We start from the raw sequence: 18,960 nt of genomic DNA, 5'->3' as shown, positions 1-18,960 counted from the left end.
TTACTTTTAAATAGCCTATAATAATGTTGTTCAAAATGCAATTAAAATTTATTTTAGGTAGTTAGATCTAGTGACATTATAAAGCGACGAAGGTCATATGAAAATGCGATGAAAATATTATCTATATGTATATATGTATACATTAATGTATCATGTCATAACCAAAGATGGCATGACTTTATAGTTGGGCATCATACTCAATCTTAGAGCGAAAATCCCTAGAACGTTTGTATCAAAACAGCTGATTGCAGAAACTGACGAAAACGAAAATTCGTATTAATTGAAAAGCTATTGAAAAGTAGGTTAAAAAAGGTCACATATCAGTCAGGTCATTGTTAAGTTTCAGTAAAAGATTGTGATTATTTCAGTGAAATACAATTGTCAAGTGTGAATTTTTTAACATAACAGATGTTTATTGTAAGAAATGTCACAAATTGATATTCAGGACTTATTTGATAAAAGCAGGTAATATAATCAGTTGTAAACAATGGTTTTAAATAACCTTTTGCACATAATTTTCATAATTTTTTTTGATGACAAATATAATTTAACTTTTAATATTAATAATTGATATTAATATATGTTTGGGATTCTGAAATAATTAATTTTTTGTTATTAACATATGGATACTATATAAATATGTGAAATATTATTTAAATAATATTTTATAACTGAAATATGAAGAATATGATTTCTATATACAATATTATTATTAATACAAAAACATAATATTCTTTTTATGTTAGTTTATGAAATATGTGGAAAACCTTTTATGTATAACAGCATATATTGCATAAGAACAGTTAAAAATATATTTTTGTTTCACATGATTACTTATTTCACAATAACAGATATAAAAAGCCATTTAATTTTTATTTATAAATGTTACTATTAATAATTAATGGTAATTATAATGTAGAAAAAATAATTTATCAATAAGAATATTTTTATATTTTAAATATACATATTTGTTAATTTAAATAGTATTACTATTAATAATTAATTTCAATATTATTATAATGTGTTAAAATTAAATATTTTATTTAGGTTTCCCAGTGGTTGGCGTCTTGCACTTATATTTTTATATACTCCAGTTGGTCTTTTACTTGTATCACTACGGTTATTAATTGCTCTACAACTTTGGCTTATTGCAATACTATTACCTGATTATAATACTCTTCGGACATTTTTACATCATGGATTTAGTTTTGTTTTTGGTATAATGGTGAAGATCAATGAGGGTGAAGTTAGAGACAAACAGGCAAGAATTGTAATTAGTAATAATGTCTCCGTCTTGGATCATTTTGCTTTATATAAAGCTACACAAGCACTAAGTCCTACTATGTGGGAACTACCTACCTCCATGGGCAATGCACTAGGTTTACAAGTAATGGATATGAATAGCAAAGAAGCACTAATTGCCAATATGAAACAGTTTCTTTCTACAACAGATAGCAATATTGCGATACAACCTGAATTTGGTATAACCAATAGTCGTGTAGCCTTGTTAAAATTCAACTCTTGGCCATTTACCATAGAAGCATCTGTTCAACCAGTTGCAATTAAAGCATGGAGGCCAGAATTTATATCCATTCATCTTAGCTCATTGGCATCTAGACGATGGATAGATATTTTTTGGTTCATGTTTGTTCCTTATACAGTTTTCATATTTAAGTACCTGAAAATCAAGCAAAATCCAGATTGTGAAGTATTAGTACGGGAAGTAGAAAAAGACATAGCAAGTAATCTTGGACTTCAAACAAGTTCTCATACCGTGTTAGATAAAAAAGAATTTGAAAAACGCTATATTATGGAAAAGGCACGAAGTAGGAGGTTCAATAGAAATTCTCCAACTTCACAAGTTATACATAGCATTGAAATACAGAGAATGGTCCGACAAGTCAGTGAAGTGCTTCCATTAGTCCCGCATAATGTGATTCTCAGAGATCTTTGTACGTAAAGAAATAATTATTATTATTACTTTCAATCTTCAACATTAATTCTAATTCATTAATCTTTATTTCAGTAAAAACACGCAATGTTGATATTACAATTGCCAATATATTGGATGGCATAGTTACTTATACTCCAGATTCATCTCAAACAGTTACACGAACAGCATCGCTAAATCAATTACAAAAAAGTACAGTTAAAGACAACAGTAATGTAGGATCTTCTTCCTTCCAGGAAAGAAAAATTAAAATGCTAAGGGAAGCTAGAGAAAGGTATATTCAAAAACATGGACTTAAAAACTGCTGACATTCTCATTACAGCTTTATTCTGGTTATTGTATCTTTATTGATTACAAATATCTAACGTTTTACCGTATGTGTATTTACTATTACATACTGTGAATATAACTTTATTTCAGAAATACGACTGTATATGTTTATAATGTCCTATTCTTTTATATAAATATTATATTATTATTATAGAAAGACATTTTGGAAGACAATATTTTCAGTCGATTCATATTTTTCATATTTTCATTAAGTAAAATAAAAACTTCATTTATATGTTAGTTATATATAAAAATAAATTCATTACTCCGTATGGCACAAAAATTAATAAATTATGAACAAATATATATACATATAAGAATGCACTAAATGTACAATATGTTTCATTATCTATATATACCATTTATAATATTCTTATAACTTATAAACTATTGGAAGACATTCAATTTGATAAATAGTACATATTATATCAATATTTTACTGCTTAATTACCCTAAACTATTATTTTATACAAAAGATGTTTAAAGTTTCAACTTATTTTATTAATTATGAGAATATATTACTAACTGAGCATTTTTTAACTTCGATACTTTTTAGGATCTAATATCCTCTTAATATTATTATACTAGATAATTTAAATAAATTGCTTAATAAAATTCAATGATACTTAATATTTCCAAGACATAAATACTTTATCTGAAGGAAATCATCAACACCATGTTTAGAACCCTCTCTTCCTAAACCTGATTCTTTTACCCCTCCGAAAGCAGCTTCTGCAGTAGAAATTATCCCTTCATTCACACCAATCATTCCAACTTCTAATTGTTTTGCTACCCTAAATATTTGTGATATATCTTGGGAATAAAAATATCCAGCTAATCCAACAGATGTATCATTAGAGGATTGTATAACTTCATTTTCGGTTTCAAACTTATGAATAACAGCTACTGGGCCAAAAATTTCCTTGTTGTAAATTTGCATGTCTTTGGTAACATCTGTCATAAGTGTGGGGGCATAAAATAGTGGTCCTAACTCAGGTAATGGTGTACCACCACAATGCACTTTTGCTCCTTTTTCTACAGCATCAGTAACTAATGCATGTACCATATTTAACTGACTTTCTTTAATGAGAGGCCCATGTGTGACACCTTTCTTACTACCATCACCCATTTTAATTTCACTTTTAATTCTTGATAAAAACATTTCTATGAATTGGTCAAATTTACTACTGTGTACAAAGAACCTATTTGCAGAAACACATGTCTGACCAGAATTACGAAACTTACTTGCCATAGCACCATGTACAGCTATATCTAAGTCTGCAGAATCAAAAACAATAAATGATGCATTACCCCCTAATTCAAGACTAAGCCGCTTTACAGTTGAAGCACTGTTTTTGTATAAAATTTTCCCCACATTTGTTGAACCAGTGAATGATAAAACTTTTACATCAAAATTTTCACATAATTCTTTACCAACAGCAGGAGAATTTTTTAAACCTGTTGTAATTACATTTATTGTTCCTTGAGGAAAACCTGCTTTTTCTGCAAGATCTGCTAATGCTAAAGCAGTAAGGGGTGTTTCTTCTGATGGTTTAATTACACAAGTACATCCAACAGCAAGAGCAGCAGCTGCTTTACGTGTAATCATAGCATGTGGAAAATTCCATGGTGTAATTAAAGCAGCAACACCTATTGGCTCTTTGTATAAAAAAAGCTTTCTGTTAGCAATTGGCGTTTGCAGTATTTCTCCATCAATTCGTCTAGCTTCTTCTGAAAACCACTCAACAAATGAATTTCCATACTTGATCTCAGCTTTGGATTCTGTGATAGATTTTCCATTTTCTTTAGTTAAGATTTTTGCTAAGTCTTCTGAATGTTCTACCATTAAATTATACCAATTTCTAAGTAAATCACTTCGTTCCTTTGCTGTTGTCTTATTAAATGATTGGAAAGCTTTAGATGCTGCATTAATTGCTAATTTTGTATCTTCAACATCCATATCAGGCACATTGTTAATAACAGATTGATCAGCTGGATTATAAATAGGAAATGTTTCATTTTTTCTTCCTCCTATCCATTTTCCATTTACATATGCTTGATCTCTTAAAAGATGTATTGATCGACTTAAGAAAGCAGTATAATATGAAATATTTCTTTGTAATAGATGCATATTGGAGAAAGTTGGATGCATAATCTGTAACCAAATAATTTATGAAAGATTATAAAAAAGTTACATCACTTTTTGAGTGAAAACACAATGTTAATTATATGTAGGTAAACTGATTATGAAACTGGTTATTAAATGTTATAATTGATATTGAATAAAAGTAACATTTAAAAAAATGACGCAGTGATGTTATTTCACGTTAATCACGTATTTTATAATTTGCATATGAATACGTTAGTAAACTGTCAAAATGACACTTACCTTTGAATAGATGAATATCAAAGAAAGGTAACTTATGTGTTCGATGCAACGTTCTATTGCATACAGCTATTTTCAAGTAACGTTATCAACTCGTTTTATTAATTTTATCGCAATTGACCTTATATAACTAGCCGATTATTCCGACTTTCTGATTAAACCTGTACACGCATTCCAGATTCGACTTTGCAATAGTATGTGTAGCCGGCGCGCCGGCGTCCTTCAGTCAATAAAATTATTATCGGATTTAAATGTTTATTACAGTATCATATTCGACAAAACAAAAAGCATACAAGAATTTTATGCACCATGAGTACGAATACGAAAAGAACTATTTATGTGGGTAGGTAGCAATTTGTTACTATTAATTCTACCTATATATTATGATAATATAACCTATTTTTAATATAATTTATATATCTTGTTTATTACTATTTTCGATATCTAGGAGGCTTAGCCGAAGAGGTTGATGAAAAAGTATTACATGCAGCATTTATACCCTTTGGAGAAATTGTCGATGTACAAATACCATTAGATTATGAATCAGAGAAACATAGAGGATTTGCTTTTATTGAGTTTGAAAGTGCAGAAGATGCAGCAGCAGCAATTGATAACATGGTACATGTATAAAACAACACTATCTGTGTGAGTTATTTAATATAGTTTTATAATAAAGATCTGCCAAATTCAGTTCTTTTGATAATATATGTAATATTTTGCTCTTTTAACATTTTGTTCTATCTTTGCAATAACAATTATACAGAAAAATGTTTAAAGAATTTAATATAAAAGAAACAATGTATATTATATTCTCTTCTATCTATTACTATAAAATTCATATAAATGTAGACAAAAAACTAATTCCATTTATCTAATCATTATAATATTGATCGTTTTAAAATCATTTAATCCATAAATTTTATCAAACCTTATCTTGAATAAGCAGAATGATTCTGAGTTGTTTGGCCGAACAATCAGAGTAAATATTGCAAAACCACAGAAGATAAAGGAAGGTTCATCGAAACCTGTTTGGGCTGATGATGTATGGTTACAAGAACATGCAGGTGAAACACTTAAAAATGATGATAATACAAAATCAAGTGATACAATGCAGCCAAAAAAAGGGAAACAGAATCCTCAAGTATATTTTGATATTAGTATCGGAAAACAAGAAGTAGGTAGAATTATTATGATGTTGAGAGCTGATATTGTACCAAAGACTGCTGAAAATTTCCGTGCCCTTTGTACTCATGAAAAGGGATATGGTTATCAAGGAAGCACTTTTCATAGAATTATTCCAGAATTTGTATCCTTTATTTATTCTCTTACAATGTCAGATACTTTTTTTTCATGTATCTTTTATATAACAAATGTAACAGTGGATATATATTCCTTATATACACAAATTTAGATGTGTCAAGGAGGAGATTTTACAAATCATAATGGAACAGGAGGAAAGTCAATCTATGGAAATAAATTTGATGATGAGAATTTTGAACTAAAACATACAGGACCAGGTACATTGTCAATGGCAAATTCTGGTCCAAATACAAATGGATCACAATTTTTCATAAGTACAGCACGTACAGATTGGCTAGATGGAAAACATGTAGTCTTTGGACATGTTCTTAGTGGTTTAGATGTCTTAAAAAAAATGGAGAAATGTGGAACAAAAACAGGCACTCCTACTCAGAAAGTTGTTATAATAGCTTGTGGAGAATTGACTTAAATAATCACATTTATTACATAATTATATTAGCTCTCACAGATTTTGTATCAGTTAGAGTTTTTAATAAAGAAAATACACAGTCCTATAATTATTTATTTTTCAGCTTGAGCCCTGATTTACAAAATTTTCTTTCATTTATAAGTTTTAAGATTTAATTAAGAAATTTTCTTTTAAAAGACATATTTTAAGTACTAACATACATCTGATATCATGGATGTAATTTTTGTATTTCATACTGAGCATTATCATGTATATTTCATGATGAATTGCAATTGAAAATTTATATTGCAGCTTTTCAGCATATATTGCATTAGCAAATTACTTTATTAGGAATAAATGAAGTATTTGCTGTTACTCTTGCGTTTGAAAGAATTCGTGTAAATTGCATAGCACCTGGTGTTATAAAGACTAAATTTTCACAAATGATACATTTTTTTATATTCTTTTCTTACTATCTTACTATATTATTTATAATACATAATAATATTTTACATAACTTCATAAATATGAACTAGGGAAAGCAATGTTATCAACAATACCAATATAGAGGTTTGGTGAATCAGATGATATAGCAAAAGTTGCTACATTTTTAGTAAGTGATGATGCTTCATACATTACTGGTGAAACTATTGCTGCTGCTGATGTATTATGAAGTAGACTCTAAATATTGTTTATGAAATTACTTTTATAAGTTGTTAAAATTATATTTTATTTTATTAAATATTTCATATATTTGCGTAGTATGCAATTTTGTTTCTATCTCTAATAAAATATTGCAATTTAAAAATATGTTATTCATATTTTTAAAATAATTAAGTCTTAAATGTCTTGTACAAAATTATATTTTCATATGATTACTAATAGTTTATTTTTCGAAATAGGTTAGATTTAGGGCATATTTGCAATGTACAAAAAACCTAATCTTATAATTATATAATTTGTATTCATACAGTAGCAGTTATAAAAGGCAAAATTATTCACTTCAAATTGTAACTTTGTTAATTTTAGCATTTATGTATATAATCAAAATTTTATTTATATATATATCACATCGAACGATAATGGTAGATAAAAGTAATGGCAGATGAAAATATGGTTCAGAACGCAGTACGGCCAAAGGAAAATCAGGGAGGCGATAAAAACGGATGGGAAAATGAAGAAGATGAAGAAAATTGTAATGATGCTGGTAAATGATAATTTTATATAAAAATATACATGATAGATAAACTGCTCTCTTAGTTTGTCTAGTATTTGGTATATATAGTTTCTTTACACATACATATTTACATATTATATTTTTAATAAAATTCTACGTATAGAATGTATAGTTTTATTGATTAAAACGTATGTATTCAAATTTTCTGATTTTAGAATTTGAAGCTATAAATGCTCAATTAGATCAGCTTAATTCAGTTTTGGATAACCTCGAACAAAAAAATGACGATATTCGTGCAGAATTGATTCAGTTACTACAATCAAATCGAGAAGCAAGAAAACAATTTCAAGAATTCCAGGATTCCGTGAAATCGGATTTATAATATTTTGTCTGAAATAGGTATAATTATACCCCGAAAATACATATTTATACTCCATTAATAATATATTCCAAATTTTTAGAATGTTTTACATTACAATAAATTAACCTTTTTACTGTTCCAGATGATAATATATTGTAAATACATATATTGAATAATAAAACAGTATGACATTATATTTTTTACTGTTTTATAGTACAATGTGGCATTGTTTAAACATTTAAAAATTGGGAACATTCCTGTTAAAATTTAAGTAATATATAAAATCATTCTTGTGTTTCTATATAATAACAAACCAAATATAAAAATACATATACATGCGCAAAATATTATTCATGTACATATTGTAATTTTAACTTTATTATATATTTGTCATATTATAATCTAAGTTATCTACAGAAAATATTAAAAGTTTTTTAAAACTTTCTGAATCAAAATCTTGAATTAGGAGTACATTAGGTTCATTTGACAATAAATGATCAAGTACAACCTGACCTCGTGTTCTAGTACCATTTAATTCAATATCAGCATGATATGGCACTACATTTTGAGCAATTTCTGGCTTTAATAATATTGCAGCTAAAATGGCATCACATGTAATATAATTAGAAAATCTTTTTTTTCTTGTCTTTTGATATGCATATTCAACATCATTCATAAGCTGAATGCAAGGTTTATCCATTTTACCTAATACATCTCTCCGCCATTCCTAAAAAGTATTAAATTAAATTATTGATATCTATTAGATAGTAGTTTATACAGTACTTAAATCAATATACACACATGTGAAATACAAGATTTTAAACACGTTTCCCATGGTAACAGCCTCAAAGGATTTTTGTTATTATTAAATACTATATGTACACTTTCTGGATCCATATAAAAATTAAATTCTGCTTGAGGTGTAATATTTCCTTGTGCTAATGTATACAATGAAGGTGAATAAAAGTACGAAAACATGATTAATAAAAATAAATAAAGAGAATAAATATCACCTGTTACATTTCCTCCCATAATGTAAAATTCTCTGACATGGTCCACAAATTGAGGATACATTTTTATAGCCAATGCTATGTTTGTTAATGGTCCTATACATAAGATATTCACTTCATTGGGATGTTTTGATACAATCTTATTTAATGCATATGCAGCATGTTCGTGTTCTAATTTACTTGTATCTATCTGGGTATTATATACGTCTCCAAATCCATCAATGCCATGATAATGATCTTGAACTGCATTTTTAATGCAAACTAAAGGTGCGTATGCTCCTTGATAAACTGGTATCTGAAATAATAAAATACTTAACATACATTTGTTAAAAGCACATAGAATATGTAAAAAACTAGAACTTACATCTGTTGCCTTACAAACATCTAAAGTTCTAAATACATTTTTTACCACATTGTCTACAGTTGTATTGCCATTAACACAAGTAATTGCTTCAATTTGAATTTTCTTCTGTTTATGAGCAGCAATTAATATTATCAATGCTAGTGCATCATCTATACCAGCATCACAATCAATGATAACTTTGGTTTCTGCCATCTTAATTGAAAAATATTTTACTTTTTATTTTATAACATAAAGAACTTACTAGTTTACTACTTTATGGTTTACAGATATTTTACTTGTTATAATGAAAATAAATGTATATTAAATTGAATTATTATGTACAGGTGTTAAATATTTTAATTTCTTATTGTAAGTGTTTGTAACAAACATTAATTTTAATCTCATTAAACACACTTTAAGAAGTTAACTCCAGATATATGTATTTATAGGTTTATGTATACATATATATAGTTATATATATATCACATATAAGTCCACTATATAGGTAGATGAAATTAAAATATAAGTGCAGACAAAATCGATTTTAGCCATTATATAGTTTTTTAAATTGTACACTATATCGACTAAATTGTATTAATAAAATATTAACAATAATATTTCTTATATTTTCCTAAATTATTATTACCTTATCTACTGCTAATCATAGTTTGAATTTCGAAGATAGTACATTAGGCTATAGTAGATGGCGTAATTTTGAACTAAAAAGATATTGGAATAACAGGGCGACGAAAGGACCTAAACGAATTATAAACGGTAGTTATAATTTTGATTTTTTCCATTAAAATGAAGTAATTACGAAAGAATTGACAAAATAATATTATAATATATACCATATTTTCATATTTTAAATTGCAAATAAAATATTAGAATGGATGAGGCAAAGTTTCTAAAAAGGTAAGTATTTTATTACATCAATATACAATGAATTATATATTATATAGTTCTTTCATGAATTTGAGAAATATACATTTAGATTTTATATCTTAATATTTTATATCTTTTTGAATTGATACATAGTTTATAACTATATTATATGCATTTTCCAAATTTAGAAAAGTGAGATCTGGCACTTTAGATGTGCATCCAACAGAGAGAGCTTTAGTAGTAAATTATGATGTTGAAGCATTAATCTTGGGTGAATTAGGAGATCCTATGTTAGGAGATCGTAAAGTAAGTTTTAAATAATTTATTTATATTTTGATTAGAAAGATTGGGAAGATTGGAATGATTTTACTTGTTATAATGAAGTGATTATAAATTACAATACATTTATAGGAATGTCAAAAAATAATTCGACTAAAAAGTTTAAATTCAGACACAAATGTATCACTTTTAGCTAAAGAAGTAATTGAAAAATGTTCTTTGATACATGAATCGAAGCTTCATGAAGTAGAACAATTAATTTACTATCTTCAAAATCGTAAAACAAATGATACTATAAGTAAGTTTGCATATGCATAAGAAATTGTTTTTAATGATATTTCCCATTTCTCTTATTATATATTTATTTTATGGTAGACAGTGATAATAATTCTCAACTGTCAAGACCAACATCATCAAATTCAGTATCTACAGATAATGGTGAAACAGAACGAGCAATCATTAGCAACGTTGATAATTATATTGAATTGTTATATGAAGAAATACCAGGAAAAATCAAAGGTTCATCACTAATTCTACAGTTAGCAAGAGTACCTGATAATCTTCATGAATTAACAAAAAATGGTATTAGATATTATATAATAGTTATTAACTAACATTCATCTGCTGTTCTGATTATAAATAATTAATATCAATTTTTATAGAATCTTTGTTAAGTGCTTTAGCTAGAGTTCTAAGAGAAGATTGGAGAAGGAGCATAGAATTATCTACAAATATTGTATACATTTTCTTCTGTTTTTCAACATATAGTCAATTTCATAATATTGTTCTTGAATACAGGGTAAGTACTGTAAGAATAAAGTAGAATGGGAAAAGATAAGAATATACTTAACAATTAATAATTCATATTTAGATTGGATCATTGTGTATGGATATAATTGACTTTGAATTACGTCGATATGATCAATGGAAGGAGGATATGGAAAAACGTAGGCGACATTTCGAAAATACTACAGGATTGACATTTTTTTCAACTGGAAATGATAATTGTGACAAGAAAACAAAAGTCGTTGATGATATTTGGAATACAGATGGTCCTTTAGATTATGAAATTAAAAAACGATCTAATGAAGTAACTGTTACTGTAACTGAAAATGATATAAAGAAATTAAAAGAAGAACTTGAGAAAAGTCGTAAAAAATTCAAAAATTTAATAAAAAAACAGGAACAACTATTACGAGGTTGGTACATAATTTCATATTTTGTTAATATTAATACTCTTTAAATATTACATATATACCTATTTTACAGTTGCATTTTATTTGTTATTAAATATTGCTGAAAATATGGAAGTTGAAAGAAAAATGCGCAAAAAGAATGTAATTGGTATGCTCATCAAAACATTAGATAGGACAAATATAGATCTGTTAATACTTGTTATTGCATTTCTAAAAAAATTATCTATATTTCGCGAGAATAAGGATCTTATGGTAACATTTTAAATTGGAAATTCACATAATAGTGGTATATATTTATTTATTTATAACTATTTTTTTAGGCAGAGAAAAATATTATCGAAAAGATTCCAAGACTTCTTCAGAGCAATAATGCAGATCTTGTTCTAAGTACTTTAAAATTATTATTCAATCTTTCCTTTGATGCAAAACTCAGAGCAAAAATGATAAGAGTGGGTATATTACCAAAGTTAATTAAACTACTTGGTCAAAGTGACATTAAAAATAAAACGACAATTTTGGGTTTGTTATATCATGCCAGTATGGATGATAAAGTAAAAGCTATGTTTACAAATACTGAATGTATACAAATGGTAAGTAATAAAGTATTTTAAAGTATAACTATAAATAACGTTTATGATTCATATAAAATATATTATATTTAAACGTTTTTAAAGATCACAAATATGATCCTAAATTCCGAAGATGATCAACCAAAGTTGGAATTAATAGCACTTGGTATAAATCTAGCAATTAACGGCAAAAACGCTCAACTTATGGTAGAAAACAATCGTTTACAAGGTCTCATAAAAAAAGCATTTCGGACTCAAGATCCTTTAATAATGAAAATGATTCGAAATATTTCTCAACACGATTCAACAAAAGAGAACTTTCTTGTAAGTAATTAAATTATTGTATGAAACAATTGTTTTTAATAAAAATATTTAAAAATTACCTTTAATTACTGCTAGGAATTCGTGGGTGATTTTGCTATGGCCTTAAATCAATCAGATTCTCAAGATTTTGTGCTTGAAGTTATAGGTGTATTAGGAAATTTAGAATTACCTGATTTGGATTATTCGCAAATACTTCATCGATGTGATTTGATACCATGGATACGCAATAATCTTGTTCCAGGTTCAACATTCATATCAAATTATATAAACACCTTATTTTCAAATATTGATTTCTTAAATATTCTATATTTCATTTATACACATTTGATTTTATCCAGGTAAAGCTCCAGACGATTTAGTACTTGAAATTGTAATATTTTTGGGTACTGCCGCATTTGACGAAGATTGTGCACGTTTACTGTGCAAAGCCGATATATTGCTTTCTCTTATTGAGCTTCTTAAAGGTTTGTATATTATTACAGATATGTATAAACAATAATATTATTTTAATAAAAATCATTTTTTTTTTAGCAAAACAAGAGGATGATGAAATGGTTTTACAAATAATTTATGTTTTTTATCAAATATCTAAACATGATTCGACAAGGGATTATTTAATACGCGAGACTGGTAATGGTAATAATCAAACTTCCTGCTTTGTTATCAAAACATAGCATTGGTAAAACCTATATAAAAATAGAAAATTTGACGTGTTTCTTGTTGCTGAAATATTTTTGTTACTTGCAGAAGCACCTGGGTATTTAATAGATCTTATGCATGATAAAAATCCAGCAATTAGGAAAGTATGTGATGCGTGTTTAGATGTTATTGCGGTAAGTAGATTTGTAAAATAATTTTACATATACTGAGTAATATTATTTTAGAACAATAAATAAATTTGTATCATGAACTTTCAGATGTGTGATAAAAATTGGGCAGCTCGCATAACAGTAGAAAAGTTCAGATCACATAATCAACAATGGTTGGAAATGGTAGAATCTATAACTAATGATAGTAGCAATCACTTATTACCAGAAGAAGATGACAGTCTTTCTCCATTTATGAATGGTGATCTCTTAAAGCATACAATGCTCTTTCCATCGGGTAAATGATTTTTATATCTTATTTGATTAAATAAATGTTGTGTTAATGAATCAATGTTATATATTTAACAGGTAATGTAGCATCATTTAATACAGATGATCGATTTTCAATTATGAAAAATTCATCAGAGTCGTCTGAAAATCAAAGTCGTCCAGTTAGTAGGTAAGCTACATATATGTATAAATCCATTCAAAATCCAATAATATTAAGTATAATAACATCACATGCCTTTTTAATATTTATATTTTAGGTATAAAGATTTTGATGAACTAGGTGAACTTATGGCACGTTCTAAGTCTCGTATGTCCGTTAGTTCTGGTATGGACGATCTTTATTACAATTCTAAAGTTAAATTTCCTGAATCAGATGGTTCACACGTACTAATATAGAAGGTCAATATTATATAAAATTATACGTTAATAATGTAATAGTTACTTTGTTTGATTAGGTACATTTCAATGAATTTAATGGAACTAATTTTAATTATTATGGTAATTAAGGCATAATTAACTCTTCTCATTTTAGGTGATGCACTATGCACGATTGAACCAACAAAATTAACATCTGTAGCAACTTTTAAATAGTTTATTATATACGTATTTATTCATGGACAAATCTTAAAAAGCTTTAAAAACTGTGTACGTGATAAATTATTTTGATCTCATAATGTAATATTTTATTTTTAAAAAATTTTATTTTTTATAAATTAATTTAATTTATGAATGAAAATATTTAGTTCAGACTGATTTCTAGCTTTGTATCTTTATAAAATAATTGATACAATTAATGTGATAATTTTGTTCACTATATATTTTAGCATGTGCAATATTATAATGCTATTATGCTACAAATGAAAAAATAGTTTTAGTAATAATACGGTACTACACATATGCTTCTGTTGCATAACATTTAATAGCAAAAAATTGATAGGCAGCAGCAAAAGAAACAAAAAATTGTAAAACCCCATAGCCCGAGTTAATAATTTATAAAAATCTATTTTATATCAAGATAGTATATAAAATTGTATTCTTTACTTAACTATCAGATACACATTCCTTTATTTTAAATATTGGAAATTTAGATATTGAACTATTGGTGTAAAACAATGTTACATGTGTTAAAAAGTAGTCTTACTCCCAAGCATTTATTATTCTATATATCATAATAAGTGGAAGTATGGATTATCAATAATATATTTTAATTCTTCTTCTTACAAAGAAATACTTGTCATCAATTATAATAAAATTTACAATTATTGAAAGATCCTTGGTTTATTATTTGAGCTTAAACTTTTGCGTATAATAGAATGAGCACCTGGTCTAAATACAATAGTGTAGCTATTGTCACCATCTGTATAAAATGTATGTTCTTTTAAACCCCAACTAACAGGGCTATCTAAAAATCCTTGGACATGTAAAGCAACCCAAGGTAAACTGTTTTTCATTAATACATACTCTTCCACAATACTGTAGAAAGTTTCAATTTGTTTTGTTGTGAAGAAACCAGTCCATTGTAGATACCATACTTGACCAACATTTATAACTGGCAATGGATATTTATATGTGTTTACATAATTATTCTCTATATTACTCTCTCTGAAAAAATTAATTTATTATTCTAAAAATTAAATCCGTTTGAACATTTGTTTAAAACTTATTATACATACAAGTTACCACAGATACTAAAAACTCCAAGCCATTCAAAAAATTTGTCATTATCAAATTCATTCGAAATTATCGGTATTGGTAAAGAATATTCAATTCTTTGTAAAAACGTTTGTTGACAAAGAGATACACTGTATTTGCATTTATGGAACCATGCTGCCACAGATGAAGGACATAAATTTTCATCTGAAAATATAAAAATAAAATAAATAGAATAAAAATGTATCATAAAAATATGTAAAGTTTAAAGATAATAAAAGATCTACCTGGTGGATTCCATGACACAATAACATCAAATTTTGTATTAAGACGCTCCTTTAGTGATGTTTGAACATGTTCATAATTCTTCTTACCAGGTGTGAAATTCTCAGACTTTAAATCAATAGTTACAACTTTTGATTCACGTTACCGATAAAAAAAAATAAAGAAAGATATGTACAATGCATGTTAATGACTTGAAAACATAATCTAAATCAGTAAATTCTTAGAAGCTTTAATCACTATTTGTATTTTAGTAAAAACAAAAGAAATTTACATATATAGATACTTTTATTTTTTTATGATTTTTTATACTTTTAAATATTGTATACAAATAGTCATATATTATTTTCGTTATTATATATAACTTTGTTTCATTCAGTTACATAATATATATATATATATATATATATTTCTTTTTGAGTCATTTATAAATATCTAGTTAAGTTTAACATTGTATTATGCAAAAGATAAGCTTGGACTTGTGTCCAAATTAATATTAGTATTTTTTAACTCTTCTCTAAATATATCTAATTCTGTGGGAGATATTCCTTGCCAATTCTCTAATTCTGATAGACGATATAAATTATCACAAGAATGCATTAATAATTGTATAGTTTTCATTGATAAATCATGACTATACAATATTTTGAGCTCTTCTAATTTATGCATTGGATTTTCTGAAAATATTCTTCTTATTGTTTCATCTCCAATACCAGTTGATGAACCCAATTGAATAAATTTAATATTTTTACAATGAGAGAGTAAAAACTCTAGATGCATGTTTGCACATTCTACTACACATTTGATTCTTTCTAAATACTGAAATGGCGGGATTGCAAACTTTCTTGGATAAATTGGTGCTTGTTCTAAGAATTCACAGTTGTAAAAGACTAGGCTGTTTATATTTGGGCAATATTGACTTATAGATATAAGTGCATTTAAGTCAATTCCATCTACATGTTCCAAATGTAAATTTGTAATTGTGCAACCTTTTATTTCTAATAGTGTTTTTATTCCATGGGCATAAAAATCACAAGACAGAAGTTTTAATTCTGTTAAATAATTAAGTGCAGCTAAAATTGTAAGATCCATAATTTTTTCATCACGTAATATACAAAGACTTGTAATATATGGACACATATCAATTAAAAGATATAAATGTTCCACATTGAAATTTCGGCTCTCAAATGTTTTTATATGAAAAGAATTTGTATTGTTAATATTTTTCTGATGAATATGCTCTAAAACATATCCAAATTCATCACATCTACCAATATCTTCTATATTTAAGTGTTCTAGAAAGAGAGTTGCATAACCAGGCACAGTCACAGAAGTTTTACATAACTTAATTTTTTTTAAATATTTGCATGACAGTAAAGGACCAACACTCCGATCTGTTACAGATCTAGATGCAGTTACATCTAACTGCTGCAGCTTTTTACAGTTTTGAGCTAGAGCTGCTATGATACTATCTGTGCAATCAAAGCATAAAATAAAACATACTAAATTTGGCATAGCAGTTACGCCACTAATAATAATTTTTTCAATATCAGATGTTCTCCAACCAGCTGATCCTGAGCCTAAATCCAAAACTTCAAGTCCGACCATATTAGGTAATTTATTATAAAGAATATGACGCATAATTTTAGGCCAGGCAGAAAATTCAATTCTTTTTAAATGTGTATCTACAACCACTTCTGTTAAATGAAGAGCAACTGTTATTTCTGACAAAAAAGTTGCAGTTAAAGCATATTCATTATAAGAACCCCTAGTTTCTTTTACTAGATTAACAATTGCAGTTAATACTGTTCTAGACATTTTATCATATAGATGTCTAGGTACATTGTAACTTAGTAAATGTTTCATAAATTTCAACATTGAATGTAACTTAGCATGTCCATATTCTGGATTTGTTTTAGAAATCACACAAATATGTTTTGTCAAGTATCTACCAAAACCAGTTACAAATTCTCCAATAGAGTATAATGCTAGATCTACTAGCTTATGTACCTGGTGCTTTCTTGGCATTTTAAATTCTATTACTTTTCTTCTTAGAACTTACCATAACGTGTCTGCACTTTACGATCAAAGAAGGAAGCTTTGCCTTCTAAACCAAGTTTTTGAAAATCTTCTGTTAATAAAGATAATATTAAATGCCCAGTTGGTGTAACAGCAACTGAATTATCTACATCTATTCTATTTCCTATTGTTAAAAGTGTCAACTGTCCTGGAAGCATTTATAAAAATATATGGAATATAATAAAACATTTTATTATTTCAATTATATTTTCAACAAAATTTTTGTACAAAAAATAAAGATCAATTGACAAACATTAAAAAACGTTAATGGAAATTATTTAATTGATTACCTTTCTTAACGAATGCTTCGATGAATTCTTTGTTTATTAATTCAAATACATTCAGCCCATTAACTCGATAATAATCGCTGTCTTCCGAAAGACAAGTTCGCAATTCATCCGGAATTCTGGCTGCATCAGGAAGTATCAAAGATACCTGGCAAAAATCCAACAGTAATTGCGAATTATGTAAAGATTTCTTAAAGCATCATTTTTATGAAATTTGAAATTAATATTGATTACAATTCATTTTTTACATACGGAATGGTTAAAATAATGTAATTTGACTACATCTGGCACATCAGTTTTCTTGTAATTTCTTTTTTCGGTAGAAAAATGATGTTGAGGTGGTTTAAAGTTCCATACTTCTGGACTAAGCATTTTTAACACGTTAAATGGCACGCTAGTTTTACAGGGGTTGCCCGTGGCGTCACGATGAATTTTTTATTATGCGATGCATATAATGTTGAAATATTACCTACAAGAGATATGTTACGGTGTATAATCATTAATGAATTTATCTCACTAAGGTCACCAGTGACTTCCGTGGCGCTAAAGTGCGATTTCGCGCAATTCACTTATTTTTTGTGATTATCAATTATCTCATATTGTTTCTTCGCGTTGCTAAATAATTGTTCCACGTTGTTACGTTCCGAGACCTACCGTAAACCGTAATCCATCTCTCGGTCAAGATGGTCGCCATCTGTATAACCATGAGTATTATTCGGACCCGCAATAATTCTAATGAACTGCTACAAGATTTAGCATTTGTTACTTTACAGTCAAGGCCCTCAATTGTCATCAAACATCTTTAAACATTCCTTAAAACATTCCTTAGGGTTATTGTTCATTAAAGTAAAACGCGGAAAAAGAGGGTTTTTCCCATGTTCGACAGCTACTGATGGGGGTGCATATAATAGAACTATATTTCATGTATAAAGAAAACTATTTTTAATGTTTTATACTGCATTAATTTCGTCACACCATTGCAGTAACAATGAAAATAATAAAAAATTGATAACTATTGACATTTGTTCAAATTATGTATTTCTACT

General features: G+C 27.4%; 8 protein-coding genes across 15 annotated transcripts; 4 read left to right on the top strand and 4 right to left on the bottom strand.

Annotated features, from left to right (window-relative positions):
* The first annotated feature begins 219 nt into the window (after positions 1-219).
* Positions 220-2,376, top strand: LOC105666116 (lipid droplet-regulating VLDL assembly factor AUP1). The gene is made up of 3 exons (XM_012312376.3): positions 220-465; positions 1,048-1,952; positions 2,027-2,376. The coding sequence occupies exons 1-3, from the start codon at positions 425-427 to the stop codon at positions 2,257-2,259; spliced, it is 1,179 nt and encodes a 392-aa protein (XP_012167766.1). The 5' UTR covers positions 220-424; the 3' UTR covers positions 2,260-2,376.
* Positions 2,257-4,812, bottom strand: LOC100648985 (succinate-semialdehyde dehydrogenase [NADP(+)] GabD). Its single transcript, XM_003398413.4, has 2 exons — positions 4,671-4,812; positions 2,257-4,436 (listed from the first exon to the last, which is right to left on the bottom strand). Exon 2 carries the CDS (start codon positions 4,431-4,433, stop codon positions 2,898-2,900), a length of 1,536 nt encoding a protein of 511 aa, XP_003398461.1. The 5' UTR covers positions 4,434-4,436; positions 4,671-4,812; the 3' UTR covers positions 2,257-2,897.
* A 64-nt stretch (positions 4,813-4,876) lies between these two features.
* LOC100651608 (peptidyl-prolyl cis-trans isomerase E) lies at positions 4,877-6,484 on the top strand. 4 transcript variants are annotated; one of them, XM_012312375.3, is made up of 4 exons: positions 4,877-5,010; positions 5,116-5,285; positions 5,614-5,973; positions 6,079-6,484. In XM_012312375.3, the coding sequence occupies exons 1-4, from the start codon at positions 4,977-4,979 to the stop codon at positions 6,394-6,396; spliced, it is 882 nt and encodes a 293-aa protein (XP_012167765.3). In that variant the 5' UTR covers positions 4,877-4,976; the 3' UTR covers positions 6,397-6,484. The 4 variants fall into 4 exon arrangements, with proteins under 4 accessions (XP_012167765.3, XP_048265572.1, XP_048265573.1 ...); XM_048409615.1 differs by having other exon boundaries at positions 5,611-5,973; XM_048409616.1 differs by lacking the exon at positions 4,877-5,010 and having other exon boundaries at positions 5,143-5,312.
* A 497-nt stretch (positions 6,485-6,981) lies between these two features.
* LOC100642852 (bublin coiled-coil protein) lies at positions 6,982-8,920 on the top strand. Its single transcript, XM_003398448.4, has 4 exons — positions 6,982-7,049; positions 7,465-7,582; positions 7,768-7,951; positions 8,056-8,920. The coding sequence occupies exons 1-3, from the start codon at positions 6,996-6,998 to the stop codon at positions 7,932-7,934; spliced, it is 339 nt and encodes a 112-aa protein (XP_003398496.2). The 5' UTR covers positions 6,982-6,995; the 3' UTR covers positions 7,935-7,951; positions 8,056-8,920.
* On the bottom strand, positions 8,274-9,707 carry LOC100647863 (inosine-uridine preferring nucleoside hydrolase). Of its 3 annotated transcripts, none has more exons than XM_048409614.1 (5): positions 9,563-9,707; positions 9,288-9,479; positions 8,927-9,218; positions 8,715-8,851; positions 8,274-8,640 (listed from the first exon to the last, which is right to left on the bottom strand). In XM_048409614.1, the coding sequence occupies exons 2-5, from the start codon at positions 9,477-9,479 to the stop codon at positions 8,293-8,295; spliced, it is 969 nt and encodes a 322-aa protein (XP_048265571.1). In that variant the 5' UTR covers positions 9,563-9,707; the 3' UTR covers positions 8,274-8,292. The 3 variants fall into 3 exon arrangements, with proteins under 3 accessions (XP_048265571.1, XP_020720841.1, XP_012167767.1); XM_020865182.2 differs by having other exon boundaries at positions 8,927-9,019; positions 9,104-9,218; positions 9,288-9,703; XM_012312377.3 differs by having other exon boundaries at positions 9,288-9,701.
* Positions 9,708-9,978: 271 nt separating this feature from the next.
* On the top strand, positions 9,979-14,886 carry LOC100645565 (kinesin-associated protein 3). Of its 2 annotated transcripts, none has more exons than XR_001099019.3 (17): positions 9,979-10,181; positions 10,340-10,457; positions 10,563-10,728; positions 10,806-11,012; positions 11,093-11,229; positions 11,302-11,629; positions 11,700-11,878; positions 11,947-12,216; positions 12,301-12,519; positions 12,595-12,760; positions 12,858-12,983; positions 13,051-13,155; positions 13,267-13,352; positions 13,437-13,623; positions 13,695-13,785; positions 13,874-14,071; positions 14,149-14,886. XR_001099019.3 is itself a non-coding variant. In XM_012312379.2 (17 exons), exons 1-16 carry the CDS (start codon positions 10,156-10,158, stop codon positions 14,010-14,012), a joined length of 2,550 nt encoding a protein of 849 aa, XP_012167769.1. In that variant the 5' UTR covers positions 9,980-10,155; the 3' UTR covers positions 14,013-14,015; positions 14,149-14,886. The 2 variants fall into 2 exon arrangements, 1 of the variants encoding a protein (XP_012167769.1); XM_012312379.2 differs by having other exon boundaries at positions 9,980-10,181; positions 13,874-14,015.
* On the bottom strand, positions 12,595-18,705 carry LOC100650165 (ribonuclease P protein subunit p40). Of its 2 annotated transcripts, none has more exons than XM_003398424.4 (7): positions 18,569-18,705; positions 18,167-18,383; positions 17,918-18,062; positions 17,611-17,775; positions 15,554-15,679; positions 15,290-15,473; positions 12,595-15,218 (listed from the first exon to the last, which is right to left on the bottom strand). In XM_003398424.4, exons 2-7 carry the CDS (start codon positions 18,284-18,286, stop codon positions 14,876-14,878), a joined length of 1,083 nt encoding a protein of 360 aa, XP_003398472.4. In that variant the 5' UTR covers positions 18,287-18,383; positions 18,569-18,705; the 3' UTR covers positions 12,595-14,875. The 2 variants fall into 2 exon arrangements, with proteins under 2 accessions (XP_003398472.4, XP_048265569.1); XM_048409612.1 differs by lacking the exon at positions 18,569-18,705 and having other exon boundaries at positions 12,595-14,973; positions 15,078-15,218; positions 18,167-18,543.
* LOC110119643 lies at positions 15,970-17,612 on the bottom strand. Its single transcript, XM_020865183.2, has one exon. It carries the CDS (start codon positions 17,574-17,576, stop codon positions 16,005-16,007), a length of 1,572 nt encoding a protein of 523 aa, XP_020720842.2. The 5' UTR covers positions 17,577-17,612; the 3' UTR covers positions 15,970-16,004.
* Positions 18,706-18,960: the final 255 nt, after the last annotated feature.

The sequence above is a fragment of the Bombus terrestris genome, chromosome 10, assembly GCF_910591885.1.
Source record: "Bombus terrestris chromosome 10, iyBomTerr1.2, whole genome shotgun sequence".
In the NCBI taxonomy this organism is placed as follows: domain Eukaryota; kingdom Metazoa; phylum Arthropoda; class Insecta; order Hymenoptera; family Apidae; genus Bombus; species Bombus terrestris.
The sequence above is the reverse complement of the archived record's forward strand: the minus strand, read 5'-3'. Positions and strand labels throughout refer to the sequence as shown.

What these genes read in the sequence shown, in the direction of transcription:
- LOC105666116 (XM_012312376.3), top strand. Translation starts at nt 425, where the DNA reads ATGTCACAAATTGATATTCAGGACTTATTTGATAAAAGCAG. An exon ending in GACTTATTTGATAAAAGCAG is followed by an intron (nt 466 to 1,047) that starts GTAATATAATCA and finishes TATTTTATTTAG; the next exon opens with GTTTCCCAGTGGTTGGCGTC. An exon ending in TGTGATTCTCAGAGATCTTT is followed by an intron (nt 1,953 to 2,026) that starts GTACGTAAAGAA and finishes TCTTTATTTCAG; the next exon opens with TAAAAACACGCAATGTTGAT.
- LOC100648985 (XM_003398413.4), bottom strand. Translation starts at nt 4,433, where the DNA reads ATGCATCCAACTTTCTCCAATATGCATCTATTACAAAGAAATATTTCA.
- LOC100651608 (XM_048409615.1), top strand. Translation starts at nt 4,977, where the DNA reads ATGAGTACGAATACGAAAAGAACTATTTATGTGG. An exon ending in GAAAAGAACTATTTATGTGG is followed by an intron (nt 5,011 to 5,115) that starts GTAGGTAGCAAT and finishes TTCGATATCTAG; the next exon opens with GAGGCTTAGCCGAAGAGGTT. An exon ending in CAGCAGCAATTGATAACATG is followed by an intron (nt 5,286 to 5,610) that starts GTACATGTATAA and finishes ATCTTGAATAAG; the next exon opens with CAGAATGATTCTGAGTTGTT.
- LOC100642852 (XM_003398448.4), top strand. Translation starts at nt 6,996, where the DNA reads ATGATGCTTCATACATTACTGGTGAAACTATTGCTGCTGCTGATGTAT. An exon ending in TGCTGCTGATGTATTATGAA is followed by an intron (nt 7,050 to 7,464) that starts GTAGACTCTAAA and finishes CGATAATGGTAG; the next exon opens with ATAAAAGTAATGGCAGATGA. An exon ending in AGAAAATTGTAATGATGCTG is followed by an intron (nt 7,583 to 7,767) that starts GTAAATGATAAT and finishes TTCTGATTTTAG; the next exon opens with AATTTGAAGCTATAAATGCT.
- LOC100647863 (XM_048409614.1), bottom strand. Translation starts at nt 9,479, where the DNA reads ATGGCAGAAACCAAAGTTATCATTGATTGTGATGCTGGTATAGATGAT. An exon ending in TATGGGAGGAAATGTAACAG is followed by an intron (nt 8,852 to 8,926) that starts GTGATATTTATT and finishes TGTATACATTAG; the next exon opens with CACAAGGAAATATTACACCT. An exon ending in TAAAATCTTGTATTTCACAT is followed by an intron (nt 8,641 to 8,714) that starts GTGTGTATATTG and finishes AATACTTTTTAG; the next exon opens with GAATGGCGGAGAGATGTATT.
- LOC100645565 (XM_012312379.2), top strand. Translation starts at nt 10,156, where the DNA reads ATGGATGAGGCAAAGTTTCTAAAAAG. An exon ending in TAAAACAAATGATACTATAA is followed by an intron (nt 10,729 to 10,805) that starts GTAAGTTTGCAT and finishes ATTTTATGGTAG; the next exon opens with ACAGTGATAATAATTCTCAA. An exon ending in CAACAAAAGAGAACTTTCTT is followed by an intron (nt 12,520 to 12,594) that starts GTAAGTAATTAA and finishes AATTACTGCTAG; the next exon opens with GAATTCGTGGGTGATTTTGC.
- LOC110119643 (XM_020865183.2), bottom strand. Translation starts at nt 17,576, where the DNA reads ATGCCAAGAAAGCACCAGGTACATAAGCTAGTAGATCTAGCATTATAC.
- LOC100650165 (XM_003398424.4), bottom strand. Translation starts at nt 18,286, where the DNA reads ATGCTTAGTCCAGAAGTATGGAACTTTAAACCACCTCAACATCATTTT. An exon ending in TACATTATTTTAACCATTCC is followed by an intron (nt 18,063 to 18,166) that starts GTATGTAAAAAA and finishes GATTTTTGCCAG; the next exon opens with GTATCTTTGATACTTCCTGA. An exon ending in TAAAGTGCAGACACGTTATG is followed by an intron (nt 15,680 to 17,610) that starts GTAAGTTCTAAG and finishes GTGAATCAAAAG; the next exon opens with TTGTAACTATTGATTTAAAG.